At 35.6% G+C, this 14,812-nt stretch overlaps 2 protein-coding genes across 7 annotated transcripts in view; one reads left to right on the forward strand and one right to left on the reverse strand.

Annotated features, from left to right (window-relative positions):
- The window catches only part of LOC127855255 (integrator complex subunit 2-like), a 69,398-nt gene that overhangs the window by 35,086 nt on the left and 19,500 nt on the right, over positions 1–14,812 (reverse strand). For 5 of the 6 annotated variants that reach the window (XR_008037438.1, XM_052390721.1, XM_052390697.1 and 2 more), the window contains 9 exons: positions 12,915–12,986; positions 12,484–12,598; positions 7,622–7,690; positions 6,217–6,351; positions 5,400–5,579; positions 4,926–5,028; positions 4,185–4,311; positions 3,087–3,223; positions 2,396–2,597 (listed from right to left, as the gene is read on the reverse strand). Coding sequence is in view for 5 of the 6 variants with exons in the window: in XM_052390721.1 (XP_052246681.1) it covers positions 2,396–2,597; positions 3,087–3,223; positions 4,185–4,311; positions 4,926–5,028; positions 5,400–5,579; positions 6,217–6,351; positions 7,622–7,690; positions 12,484–12,598; positions 12,915–12,986 (1,140 nt within the window). In the remaining variant the exon portion in view is untranslated. The remainder of the gene's footprint in view (positions 1–2,395; positions 2,598–3,086; positions 3,224–4,184; positions 4,312–4,925; positions 5,029–5,399; positions 5,580–6,216; positions 6,352–7,621; positions 7,691–12,483; positions 12,599–12,914; positions 12,987–14,812) is intronic. The other variant, XM_052390706.1, reaches the window with a different exon arrangement.
- The window catches only part of LOC127855705 (mediator of RNA polymerase II transcription subunit 31-like), a 62,902-nt gene that overhangs the window by 14,209 nt on the left and 33,881 nt on the right, over positions 1–14,812 (forward strand). The gene's annotated exons all lie outside the window — the stretch shown is intronic.

Genomic DNA, 14,812 nt, shown 5'->3' on the forward strand with positions numbered 1-14,812 from the left:
GGTCATCTACGATTCATGATCAATGTACCTATGAAGTTCATGATCCTAGGCCTAAGCGTTCTTGAGTTATCATCCAGAAACCATTTTACTATTTCGGGTCATCGTGACCTTGACCTTTGACCTAGAAACCTGAAAATCAATAGGGGTTATCTGCAAGTCATGATCAATGTATCTATGAAGTTTCATGATCCTAGGCATAAGCGTTCTTGAGTTATTATCCGGAAACCATTTTACTGCTTTGGGTCACCGTGAACTTTGACCTAGTGACCTGAAAATCAATAGGGGTCATCTGCGAGTCATGATCAATGTATCTATGAAGTTTCATGATCCTAGGCATAAGCGTTCTTGAGTTATTATCCGGAAACCATTTTACTGCTTTGGGTCACAGTGACCTTTGACCTAGTGACCTGAAAATCAATAGGGGTCATCTGCGAGTCATGATCAATGTATCTATGAAGTTTCATGATCCTAGGCATAAGCGTTCTTGAGTTATTATCCGGAAACCATTTTACTGCTTTGGGTCACCGTGACCTTTGACCTAGTGACCTGAAAATCAATAGGGGTCATCTGCGAGTCATGATCAATGTATCTATGAAGTTTCATGATCCTAGGCATAAGTGTTCTTGAGTTATCATCCAGAAACCATTTTACTATTTCGGGTCATCGTGATCTTGCCCTTTGACCTAGTGACCTGAAAATCAATAGGGGTCATCTGCGAGTCATGATCAATGTACCTATGAAGTTTCATGATCCTTGGCATAAGCGCTCTTGAGTTATCTTCCGGAAACCATCTGGTGGACGGATGGACCGACATGAGCAAAACAATATACCCCCTCTTTTTCGAAAGGGGGGGGGGGGCATAATGAGAAAACTGCCCCACTCCCAGCAGCCATGTTATTCAACTGACCGGAACCATTTTTTAACTCAACTCTCGTATCAAGGAAACAAATCTTCTGAGCAAATTTTAAGAAAATTGGGCCAAAAATGTGACTTCTACTGTGTTCACATGTTTTCACTATATACATATAGAGAAAAATGCCCCACCGATCCCGACCACTTTCAAACTCGTCCGAGATATCAATAAAACCAATGTTTTGACCAACTTTCATGATGATTGGGCAAAAAATTGTGACGTCTAGAGTGTTTACAAGGTTTCTCTATAGCCAAATAGGGAAAACTGCCACTATATACATATAGAGAAAAATGCCCCGCCCACTGGCGGCCATGTTTTTTCACTGATCTCGACCATTTTGGTACTCGTCCGAGACATCAATTGAACCAATGTTTTGACCAACTTTCATGATGATTGGGCAAAAATTGTGACTTCTAGAGTGTTTACAAGGTTTCTCTATAGCCAAATAAGGAAAACTGCCCCGCCCACTGGAGGCCATGTTTTTCAACGGATCGGAACCACTTTTGAACTCGACCAAGATATCATTAAGACAGACATTTTGACAAAGTTACATGAAGATTGGGCATGAAGTGTGACTTCTACAGTGTTTACAAGGTTTTTCTTTTTTTGACCTAGTGACCTAGTTTTTGACCCGGCACAACCCAGTTTCGAACTCGGCCGAGATTTCATTGGGACACAGCTTCTGACCACGTTTCATGAAGATGGGACAAGAAATGTGGCCTCTAGAGTGTTTATGAGCAAATGTAAACGGACGGACAAAGACCGGTCACAAAAGCTCACCTGAGCTAAAAAAGAATATCATATCTTGTTTTGGTACTGATTCATATTCAGAAATACACGATTACAGACTTTTCTGAATTGTCTTGATTTTAAATTCTGCTGATGGAGACGAAATCATGAAAAAACATTTTCAGTAACTTCCATGGATTTGTTGTTCAAAAATAGTCCGACAGAATAATAGAATGTCATGCAAAACTTCATGGTCTATGAGGATGAAAGAACAAGTATTCATTTTAAATCGTATGCAATTGACAGAGGTTGATAATGTCAATATTTAAGACAAAGCAGTGTCGCATTAATTAAAATGCCGGTCTTTTGTACATGCACATATGTGCGATATACAACATCAATTGAACTCTTGAGAAACAAACGGTATTGTTACTCTTCAATGGATCTGATAATTGGATCCCGTTTAACATACTGCATGTTAATAAGACAAATTAATGATATATGTTTAAGGCAAACAACGCAAAATGAACGAATAAGTGTTTGTTTATTAAACTACATAAGTGGAGTAGTAAAATAAAACAAAAACATAAATAAGCAAAGTCGTTGTCAATCCATGCCATTTAGATGAATTATCGATACAGTAATTGTTCAATCTATTGAGATTATCAAATCTTGTATGCCTGTTTTTTGTGCCAGCTTGATATAGCAAGGTTGCGCATCCCTTTGTTTGTGTAGGGTTCTGTTTTTGCTTACCTTCTGGGCATTAAGGAATGGATCTTAAACCAGACTTTTTTCACTAGATCAACAACTTTTCTTGGCACATCCGGGGAGAGAATTCTGGGAAGACAACTCACAACAAGGTCAGTAAAGGGCCACAATTCCTCCACGGGTAGAGCCAATATCTGCTCAAGCATGACCAACATCGCACAGCAGTTTGTATCCAATGTGTCGAGTGCTATAATAAGAATAGGTAAGCAAAGATCAGCTTTTACCCGCTCTAAATTATAATAATATTATTATAATAATTTGTGTTTTTTATGTGCATTATCATTTGCTTTGTTACAGTTTTGTTGAACATTGAAGTGGTGCATACTCTGCAGCTCAAATTAGAATATCTTGACAATCTTTGCTATAGCAGGACTGATGTGTAAGTTTGTTTATTTGGATTTTCAAAGCATTCAACAGTATTTCAGTCAGATGACTGAGGCAAATTACATGATTCTTAATTCTCATCGGTAGTGTGGTTTATGCCATCCACTGACATTCATCTACCCAGTAACTGGAAAGAGAGGCACAGAACTTATTTCATGCCATTTCAGCACAAGTTATGTGTAAACCCTAAGAATTTAACTCTCAATTCTCTGCTGTGTAGCCCAGTACACTACCACCTGAGCTAAAGGGCCTTCACCTGCCACTGTGTCACCAACATCTGTACCTGCCATACCTTGTTTGAATCCGTCAACAGAGCACTTCTTAGCGAGAGTCTTGTGGGTGGGTGCCAGTCTTTTAGAAGTCACTGTCATGACGTCATCCAACCAATCCTCAACCATACACAGGTGTGGAAATTGGGTTACAAGCAATCTGGACAAGAAACGCAATGCAATGTATTTACATTTTGGTTGATTGTAACATTTTAACCATGAAGTTTTTTTGAAGATTTAAATTAATAGATTAATTTAAGAATAAAAGTGAGCAATGCAATTTAAATGACATCTATATAATATTTGATGATCCTTTTGGGTTCAAGCCCGAAATTGAGTTGGCCTGACAATCTCATGTCTCCCGCATGTTACTACAAAGTGGTATCATTTTTAGCAACATTGCATGGAGATCCTTTTAAGAGCTCAATGACAGAATAAACATGAAAATAGGGGCTTCAATACTTAACCTTTAGCTCAGACCTTGACCTTGATTGGTATAACTTGCTAATTAGTTTAAACCTATTTATTTTAGCTCGATTGCATCGAAAGCCTAAGGCTTATATAAACACTCTCGAGTCCGTTTCCTGGGCCTAGAACCAGTACTTGGTGTCTTTGAGGAAGATCTAAAGAACGCTCCCAAGGTTCTTGCTAATTGAAATTCCCTGTTTATCCGGAAAGTAGGGCTTGACAAGAAACTGTTAAACAAATTGACAGATTAAAATTCCCAAAGACAACAAGTGATGTAAGAAGGTTATAGTGCAAACAATCTCCTGTTAAGAGACATGTAAAATGTCTGTTCTATGGGACTTTAAAAAAACAAATTGTTCTCAGAACTATATTCCGTAAAAGAAACACGGCTTAAGATTTGTAAATATTTAATGACAATTCTTAAATCAATATGATCTTTAATAGACACCATGTATATGTCAATTCCAATGATTTCTGATTACAAAATGATAAAAAAAATAAACACCTCATCCAGATTTACCAATTTAAAATATTTAAATGTAAAAAGGAATTTACCTGAAACAGTCAATCAGTGATACATTTACCAGTACTGACTATACTTATTCCAACCCTAAGGGGTATTTAGGACATGCAATATGTGCTCCAGTTCATACTTTAGGAGATGAGAGAAGAGGTCCCCATAGAGGTCCTGTCTCTTCTGTGACTGCTGGATGAGGTAGTTGATAGGGATCTGGGACATCAGAGCATCCGGGTAGGACTCCACATGGCGCCCTGACAGCACTGCAATGCACAGAGGTATACATAGTGTGCACAGGGTTAAACATGTAGTACACAGAGTAAGCATGTATTTCATAGCATTATTCACGAAGTACATAGGAGTTTTCATGTTCTGCTGATAATTATACATGTAGTGAAAAGTGTTATATATGAAGTTCTCAGTTTTAAAATGAAGTACACAGTGTTGAACATGTAGGACACATCGTTACACATATAAGATACATTCATTATCACATTTCTTTGTTTGTTAAGTTGGATTTTGGGCCACTGTTATATCATAGTCATGTCCCTGTCATATCATAGTTAGATTACCTACTCACACGTTTCCTTAGATAGCTGATTTACCATTAGTAAATTCACAAATCTATGCCAGTAACTGACAACTGCCCTATTTAAATCAGAGGTAGGGGGACAATGAGAGTAGAGAGGATTAAATGACCAGGGCCCACATCAAATTAAGAGGCCAAAAGGGAGATCAAACTTGCAATCCTTATATTTGTAGTCCAGCACACTACCAACTGTCTAGCAATTTTGAGCAAAGCTTTATACAACTAATAAAGTGCTTTAACCTTGCCATTTCACTTGAAAGACTATCAAACCCCACAAATTCCACTCACAGATTGCTTTCCCCTGTGCCTCCAGTGTGTCCTCGTATAGTAGCACGTAATAAAGCATACACAGCTGGGGCGTCAAGTTCACATCACGACCTTTCTCTGAGGGCTGCAAAGGCAAAATTAACACCAGATCATCATTAAGAATATTTTCAAAATAAATACAAACATCACAAAGTGGTAATAGAAATGCAACAAGAAACAAATTATCAAGGAAAAAGGTGAGAAAAGAGTAAGCAATCAACTGAGTACCCATCAAAGGATATATACAAATGAGCTTTAGTAAGTGCTCAATTTGACTAAAGTGATGAAAAATCACACAACAAATATCCATTCTGAAACAAATGCCCCATTGTGGATGCATTTGCTGACTTGATGTAGAACCCTTGGTCAACATTTAAGCAACCGTTTGGGTATAGAGGAGACAACTGTAAATTCATGGTTGAATACAATTTACTCATCAAATGTTTGATAGCTTACCTGGCTGAACACAGAGTGCTGTGTGAACATGTCAGCAATCTCCTGAGACGAGATGGGCTGGTTGTTGTGGTCGGTCTTGTTGCTCTTCACGAGTATTGAGTTCACATAAACCTCAATCAGTGACACCAGCAGAGGGTGTAGTGGGTAGGAACTCACACTGATCTGCTTGTAGATCCAGTCCTAAGGAAACAGAATGATTGATATTTTATTCATCAAAATAATATTCATTATTTATGAATAAAAGGTTTTGTTCTATAGTATAGAAACTAAAACTAATACACTGATACTGTATGTTAAGCACTTTTTTCATTTATTGCATTTTAAAAATAGATTAGTCAAAGCAGTCATTATTGCACCAGTCAAAGCATTATTAAGCTGTGCTAAATGGACATCATAATGTGTCCTTAAAATGTAATCCAAGATTAGCCCGTGCATTCTTCACAGGCTAATCAGGGACGACAATTTCCGCCTAGACTAGATTTTTGTAAAGGAGACTTTCTTAAAATTAAAAACTCCATCAAGCAGAAAGTGTCATATTTGATAAGTTGGTGCAGAAAGCACAGACCAATCGAGGACAACACTATACTCTCATGCATTTAGCATCAATTTCCCACAGAGCAGCACAAATATTAGAATATATATTTTAACACATAAAGAGGTGGAACCTTCCTTTAATGCTGATTTAACTTGCAATATTTATCGCTAGAATAAGATGTATTATTTACATCAACAATCTTTGTTTATTTATATACAATAAATCATTAAAGTCTAGTGGTGGTATATAGCTCTCACTAAAGACAGCAACAACTTAGCATACCTTGATGGGGACTTTGTACTTGGAGAATGCCCTGCTCTTGAGCAGCTGGTAGATGCAGTGCAGGGGCAGGTAACCATCCATAGTTGCGTTGAGGCCTTGAGTCACTGGTACAGTCACTGCATGGGACGTGATCACCTGGTGATCAACAGTTGTTGAACCCTTATTTAAGGTCACTTGACTTGACAGCCTTAGGCTTGTGCAGTACAGGGTAATACAAGTTCTATTTGTCATAAGGGCACTCTGTGAGTAGACTTGTGCAGTACAGGGTAATACAAGTTCTATTTGTCATAAGGGCAATCTGTGAGTAGGCTTGTGCAGTTCAGGGTAATACAAGTTCTATTTGTCATAAGGGCAATCTGTGAGTAGGCTTGTGCAGTACAGGGTAATACAAGTTCTATTTGTCATAAGGGCAATCTGTGAGTAGGCTTGTGCAGTACAGGGTAATACAAGTTCTATTTGTCATAAGGGCAATATGTGAATAGACTTGTGCAGTACAGGGTAATACAAGTTCTATTTGTCATAAGGGCAATCTGTGAGTAGACTTGTGCAGTACAGGGTAATACAAGTTCTATTTGTCATAAGGGCAATATGTGAATAGACTTGTGCAGTACAGGGTAATACAAGTTCTATTTGTCATAAGGGCAATCTGTGAGTAGACTTGTGCAGTACATGGTACTACAAGGTCTATGTGTTGGAAGGGTAATGTCTGAGAACACTAACAGAGTGGGGATGGACGCCACAATTTTACTAACAATTACATAATCAAGAAATATTTACTTTGTATTGTATATGCTTTTAAATTACTTGATATTTTTCTTGAACCATTTAAACAAAAATATGTATTGTTTGTATGTATACAAGTGTGTATGTGAATGCGTGTGTGTGCGTGTGTATGTGACACTGAGTGTGAATCCGCTTGAAAGCATGCTTTTTGTGTTTGCCTCTCATGTGAAATGATTTATACTGATAATATATGTTGTATGTGTGTGAACTATTATGAATGAATGCACTGTATTTTTTTTTTACTCTTTTGAAAATCTAAAAATAATTATGAACGAGTGATCCATATATGTTATATTATATTACCAATGTGTTATGTATGAAAATGTAAATGCTGCATATGTAAATGTCAAACATGGTAAAGTAAGTGAAAAAAACAAAAACAATTTTACTATTGCTTCGCAGACACAATTGCATTGCACCACCATAACCTCAAATTAATAAACACAACACACACTGGATGTCTTAATTTAACCTGAACACAACAGCTGAATATTGCTCTACAGTCCCTTGCGATGAATGTTTCAGAAAAATTCACATTATATCCTTAGAAACACAAGAATAAATTGTATTATTTGTAAATGCTTTGTTATTTATAATTATAAATTAAAACTCAAGAGTTCACCTGTTCTGTAAATATTTCCTGAGTGAATATCTGCCTTATCCTTGCTAAAGCATTAGCCTTGACTGGACACTGGAACACAAATAACATCAATGTTAATGTCATCTTATATTACACTTTTTCTTTCTTTCCATTTAATTATTATTCAAAGGTGTGACAATATATAGGATCTTGCATGAGTGGTCGTTTTGTATTGAATTTATTAAACAAGTCATCTAAATAAAGATAAAAACGCGGCTTGCATACTGTGCCAAAATCGGTTATTTGCAAACTTCCGGTTATCTCGCACCTGTTGTCCAGTAACGGCGGATCGTCGGCACGCGTTGACGTTACGTAATTGGCAACCAGAGTGTTAAAATAAAATGGCGTCTGCACAGGTTTTGGAATCGCTTTTTTTCTCAAAACCGGCTTTCTGTAATTTTATTTTTATGTAACTGATAGCGCAACTTATGACGTATTTTGTATGACGTAATGTCTCTGACGAATCACACTAGTTAGATTTAAACTATCTGGATTTTAAGGACATGTTGGACATGTTGTTATTAACAGTAAAATATTTGTTTAAAGCATCGAACACATGCAAAACGTATTTCGCATTGCGTGTTTATCATGCATAATTGTAAACTTCGATAGGAATACAATCAAAGAGTGTGGTTTGAAATAAGTTTCGATTAAGAGATGGAATAATAAACAAGACTATTGCCAAGCAATAAAAGTCCCCTACCGGCTCCACCATTGTCAGAAATTTCACCATTTTCAGAATTTTTTTGTTTTTGTTTCCATAGCAACCACAATTTTTGACAAAGGAATAAAATGAAATGATGTGCATAATGTCCATATTGCCATCTATCCATGTTCCAAGTTTCATGAAAAAATATTAGGAACTTTTAAAGTTATCGCAGGATCCAGAAAAAAACACCATTTTCAGCACTATTTCTAGTCTATTTGTTGCCATAGCAACCACAATTTTTGACGTAGGAACAAAATGAAATGACGTGCATAATGTCCATATTGCCATCTATCCATGTTGCAAGTTTCATGAAAAAATATTAAGAACTTTTAAAGTTATCGCAGGATCCAGAAAAAAACACCATTTTCAGCACTATTTCTAGTCTATTTGTTGCCATAGCAACCACAATTTATGACTTAGGAACAAAATGAAATGACGTACATAATGTCCATATTGCCGTCTATCCATGTTGCAAGTTTCATGAAAAAATATTCAGAACTTTTTAAGTTATGGCAGGATCCAGCAAAGTGTGACGGACGGATGGAGACAAAACCTTAAGTCCCCTCAGTGAAACCGGTAGGGGATTAAAAATGTAAGTGCAACTCGTTTCAATTTCATTGTTATAAATATTGATTTAAAGTTGTCATTGAGGTAAGCGTGTCGTTTATATTAAATTATGTTTTTATTACTATATTAATTATTAATTTCGATATACACGATATTAATTATTAATTTCTATATAAACGACATATACACATGATGAACATATGCAATAAACAGGTCATTATATGGAGCAAGTGTACCTTTAGTGGTTATTGGCACACTTGGTGTTTATTTGCACTCGTGCTAAAGCCCTTGCGCAAATAACTCACCAAGTGTGCCAATAACCACTAAAGGCACACTTCCTCCATATAATAATCTATACTTATTTAATTGTCCATGATCAAGTTGATTGCAAAAGTCTAATTGTCCACAAGCAATATATTACTTTTTCAAAAAAATTGCCCTGTAATTAAAGGTTATTGTGACTCATTTTTCAAACACATTGCCATTGTAATTAAAAAAAAATTAAACTAGAGATGGGAACAACTCCTTAAATCATATTCCAATTTTTGTTTATCCTTATTAGTATACATTGTAAATTCAAATATTCAATGTATAAGCCCATAGATCCAAGTGCAATAACTTTTAAATATATTAAAAAATAGATAAGCTCAGTTGAATTATCCTAAGGGATATTAAATTATTATAACTCTCTGATTATAAATTGAACTGAACTGTTCAGAATAAATACAGGCTAATTAACACTTGACAACGTCACATCATCAGCATGGAAAGTGTTGGCACATTTACTGCCAAATAAACATTTGTAGCCCATAGAACTATATGATCATTACTATTGTATAAAAGTTGAGTAGCCCATAACAACACAATTTTAAATCAAAAGCTGTAATAATGCAGATTAAAGATTAAAGAATTGTTACAGAAAAACGATTATAGTTCAGGTTTGAATTGAATTGTGGCATACTATATAGGCCCTCATTCCAATGCTTATTTAAGCAACCTCTTTAAATGACAATAGGTTATGGTGATTGGTAAGGGGCAATCTAGTTGATTAAGAAATCAATTAGCAACTGCAGATAAGTGCGATCAATAAACAATTTTGACACAGCACTTGTTGCTCTAAGAATCACTGTGTTGTTAATAACAACATCACTAAACTGCCATCAATTCATATTATTGACTGGGACAAACAGCATCTAGGCAGGAACCAAACTGACACTTATATATATAAAGACTCTGACACTATCCAAACAGATATGGGCATACAACTTTAATCAACTATTTTTCTTACAAGATATTAGAATCGGAATTTGGATTACATATTCTAAAGATTTTCAAATATTCTTTCCCATTCCTAATAAACACAAAATATGCATGAAGATTATGCAAAACATTTATAAAATTAGTTTCAAATTTCATCTGCACAAGGTAGAAACTAACACATTTTGTTTTTCTTACATAGGACAGTAATAATGATGGTCTGATATAAAGACTTGTAGGTGCATTGTTGGGTTTTTCTCAATGATCTTACATGCATGAGTATACCGGTACCAGTTAAAACCTCAAGTCAAATTCAATGCAGATCAACTAGATTGATTAACAAGAGCTGTCAGAGGACAGCAAGCTCGACTATTCGAGTGCTTGACAGTAGAAAGTAAGCCATCATGGGGAAATTGTTCATATTCAATAATTTATTAGACGATTTTTCAAAAATAAAAAAAGGAAAAAAATAAAAATGGGGGGGGGGGGGGGGGGGTAGGGGGGGTGAGAGGGGGGTATAATGTGGGGTGTGGTAATTTATTAGATGATGTTTAAAAAAATAAAAAAATGGGGGGGGTGGGGAGGTAGGGGGGGGGGGGGTGAGAAGGGGGTATAATGTGGGGTGTGGTAATTTATAAGATGATATTAACAAAAAACATTTGGGGGGGTAGGGGGGTAGGTTATGTGGGGGGTGAGTGAGAGGGGGGTATAATGTGGGGTGTGGTAATTTATTAGATGATGTTAAAATAAAAAATAAAATTTGGGGGGGGAGGTTGGGGGGGGAGGGATTCTGGGTAGGGGCGTGGTGCAGGGATCATATTTTTTTCGGTTTGTCGGTCTTAGACTGATTGCGGTCATGAAAGACAGATTGAAAATTATAAACAGTCGGTCTGATTCTGTTTGCTAAAATTCCCATGTCATGAAATTAATTACACAGTGCACATGCTAACACCCCCTAATGACATTCTTTTCTCGATAAGGTGTGATAAACCATTCGCTGCAGTCTTTAAACCAGTCAGGACCGTTTTATTGCACGTCAGACAATGAAATAAAAAAATTGTGAACAGCGGATTAAAGACGCGTACGAAATTAACTAGGGTGGTCGAAAATTGTGCACCTTATACACTGAAAGCACGCGCTGTAACTAAACAAAACATGCCGATACATTTTCCACCAGCGTAATAATACGGTAATATAATTTTGAATAAAAGTCGCGGATCTGATCGACAGAACAGCCGAAAGTTATTTTTATGGGCGGAACTTCACATAATACAGTACACAAGAAAACTCATATACATTGTATAAATCTTTAGTAAAAACTGCGTTAGAATCGAAATAATTTGTGTACTTTATAGTTTATTCCGTTAAAATAAATGACAAAGGGAATTTTACTGGTACATTTATTATACCACCTTCATGAATGGCAAAATCAATGGTATATATTGTAAAGTAATTTGTCATAATTTAGGACATAAATTTTCGGATACTTTTTCCCCATTTATATCCAGACTGATTGATGTTGCGGGAAAATATGATCCCTGGTGTGGGGTATTGTTTGGGTGGAATCCATTGTGGTATTCAGGTAAGTGTTGTTTTGTCAAAGTAATAATAAAATGTGATCATAAATAAAGAAGTTATGGCAATTTAAGCAAAATGTTCAATTATCTAAGTGTAAAAGGGGCCATAATTATGTCAAAATGCTTGATTTCAGTGGTCTGCTCTTGTTTATAGGTTGGGGTCATGTTGGTAAACAAGTTTGCAATATATAAAAGCAAAATGTCAAAGGATATAGGAAATATTTGGGGTAGTACGCAAACTTTAACATAGATTTATAAATAATATGCATATTCTAAGTATAAAAGGGGCAATAATTATGACAAAATGCTTGATAGAGTTGTCTGCTCTTGTTTATGGGTTGGGGTAATGTTGGTAAACAAGTATGCAAAATATAAAAGCACTATGTCAAGGGACAATGAAAATAAATAGGGTAGTACGAAAACTTTAACATTTGCTGCATATTCTAAGTGGAAAAGGGGCCATAATTATGACAAAATGCTTGATAGAGATGTCTGCTTTTGATTATAGGTTGGGGTCATGTTGGTCAACAAATATGCAAAATATGAAAGCAATATGTCAAGGGACAATGAAAATAATTGGGGTAGTACGAAAACTTTAACATTTGAACGCAGACGCTAACGCTAATGCTAATGGTAACGCAGACAGTCACACCGACGCCGGGGTGAGTAGGATGGCTCCACTATATATATTTCATATATAATAGTCGAGCTAAAAATAGTTACTAAAATGTCACCTTCATTCCAAGGGTGGAGCAGACGAGCTCGGAGATTGCGTGCATGTGGTTTCCATGGAAATGAATGGCGATTAAGAACAACATCTCACCAAACGAGGACTGCTTACCAGACGACCTGACGCAGTTAAAGACCAAGTTTAGGTGTCATGTACTGTATGTAATTCCTGTTAATTAAGAACTACGAGCATAAATGTAGAAAATATTTTGTGTTTGTGTCAACCTTTTTCTGCTATCAGTTCATTAATTATGATATAAACTACGAAAATTCTGGCAAAGTCTTCAAAGCCTTTACACTTATGGTTACAATGGAAATTGTTATCCAGAAGCCTGACTTTTATCAGGAATATCAATGACAATTTAAAATATAGACACCCCAGCAAATCATCAATAGCAACAAACAATGCACATAAATATAAATAGGGTAAACATACCTGCCAAAGAGTGTCTCAGATTCAATGAGCCATCGTATCCAGTCTGCAACTTGTCTCTCCTGCTCTTGACTTCTAAACAGAAACAGTACAGAGTGCATGTTTTATTGTTAGAAAGTAAACATATAACTAAAACTTTAAACAATTTGTTAGATGAAGAATTTAAGATATACTAGGAAATAAGTGATTAATAAAAGGGCCACAATGGCCCTGAATCTCTCACTTTTGTTTAAGGTACAGCAATTGTTAAAGACTTGACCTTGATTAAGAATCTGACAAATATTCAAACATGGCTTGAATATTTTAAAGATATACATGGCGAATAAGTTTAATCGATACTGAATCAAATATGTAGCTTTTAGAGAGGTAAGAAAGTTAATAAAAGATTTGACCTAGTGACCTAGAATTTGGATTCGCATGACAAAGATAAAACTTGGCATGGATGTTGTCAAGTTTAAGATTTTGACCTAGTTTAATCAAGATGGACTAATTTATAATGCTTCTTTAAGGGTAACAAGCTTTTTTTAAATGTTGATTTGGTGATAAAGCTTTTGGACAAACATGACCCAGATTCAAACTCAGTCTATATATTGTCAAGATAAAAATTCTGACTAAGTTTCGTATTGCTTCTTGAGTGATAAGGGTTCTTTCAGATTTGACCTGGTGACCTAGTTTGTTACAAAGCATGTAACCAACATAATAACTAAGCCCACATATTTTCAAGACAAATATTTCAATAAAATTTCATTAAGATTGAGTAATAAATATGGCTACTTAAATGATAACAAGGTTATATAATCTAAGATTTGATCTAATTTTTGAACGCATGTGACCAAGAGGACATATCCAGCATACATATTGTCCCGATAAACATTTTTACCAAGTTTCATCAAGATGGAGTAATAAATATGGCTTCTTGAGTCTTAAGAGTGTTTTTCGAATAATTTACCTGGTGACCAATATTTTGCACAAATGTGAGGTATATTCAAACTTGGTATAAATTTGTCAAGATAAACATTCTTACCAATCAGGATTGAATCATAAATGCAGCCTCTATAGTGGTAAGAAGATTTTCCTAAGATTTGTCTTGGTGACATAGCTATTGGATGCACCTGAATCAAGATTGGGATATAAATATGGCTTCTAGAGAGGTTACAAGGTTTTTCTATGATATGACCTGTTGACCTAGTTTTTGGACACACATGACCCAGATTCGAACACGGTCTAGATATTGAAAAGAAAAACAGTCGGACCAACATTCATCTAGAATAGATGTAAAAAAGGGTTAATCTAGAATGGTAACTTCCATAAACTTGACACCAGGCAACCCATGACTCTCAGGTGAGCGAACAATTTATGAAATAACTGTTTCCCCAGTAAATAACAGCCAAACATTTTTATTCTATTACAATGTTAAACAAGATAAGTATTGATGCAAAGCATCAAGGGGCGTCCGGAATTTCAGTGTAAAAGGCACTCAATGAAGTTACATGGAATGATTTTTGTTCTACTGTAAATATTAATATATTGGCCGATTATTTTAAACAAAATAGAAAAAAAAACTGGTTTAACCATTATCTATGATTGTGTGTTATAACTCCCAAGTAACCATTATCTATGATGTTGTGTTATAACCCCCAAATAACCACTATCTATGATTTTGTGTTGTAACCCCCAAATATTTCAAAGTTCATTTTATTTACATTGGTTTCCTTTTTTTTTACTAGCATTCGTGTGCAGTTTTCATTAATGAAACAGAACTGTATAGGTTTTAAAAAATCTGCTTCATCTTGTAAGCGTTATTTCATATTTTCCTCAACTTCAAGGGGAGATGATTCTGAACGTATTCTGACGTTGCTCATTTACAATAAGGGTTAAGTACTCATTGATATGAAAACACT

This window comes from Dreissena polymorpha, chromosome 1 (assembly GCF_020536995.1).
Source record: "Dreissena polymorpha isolate Duluth1 chromosome 1, UMN_Dpol_1.0, whole genome shotgun sequence".
NCBI lineage: Eukaryota > Metazoa > Mollusca > Bivalvia > Myida > Dreissenidae > Dreissena > Dreissena polymorpha.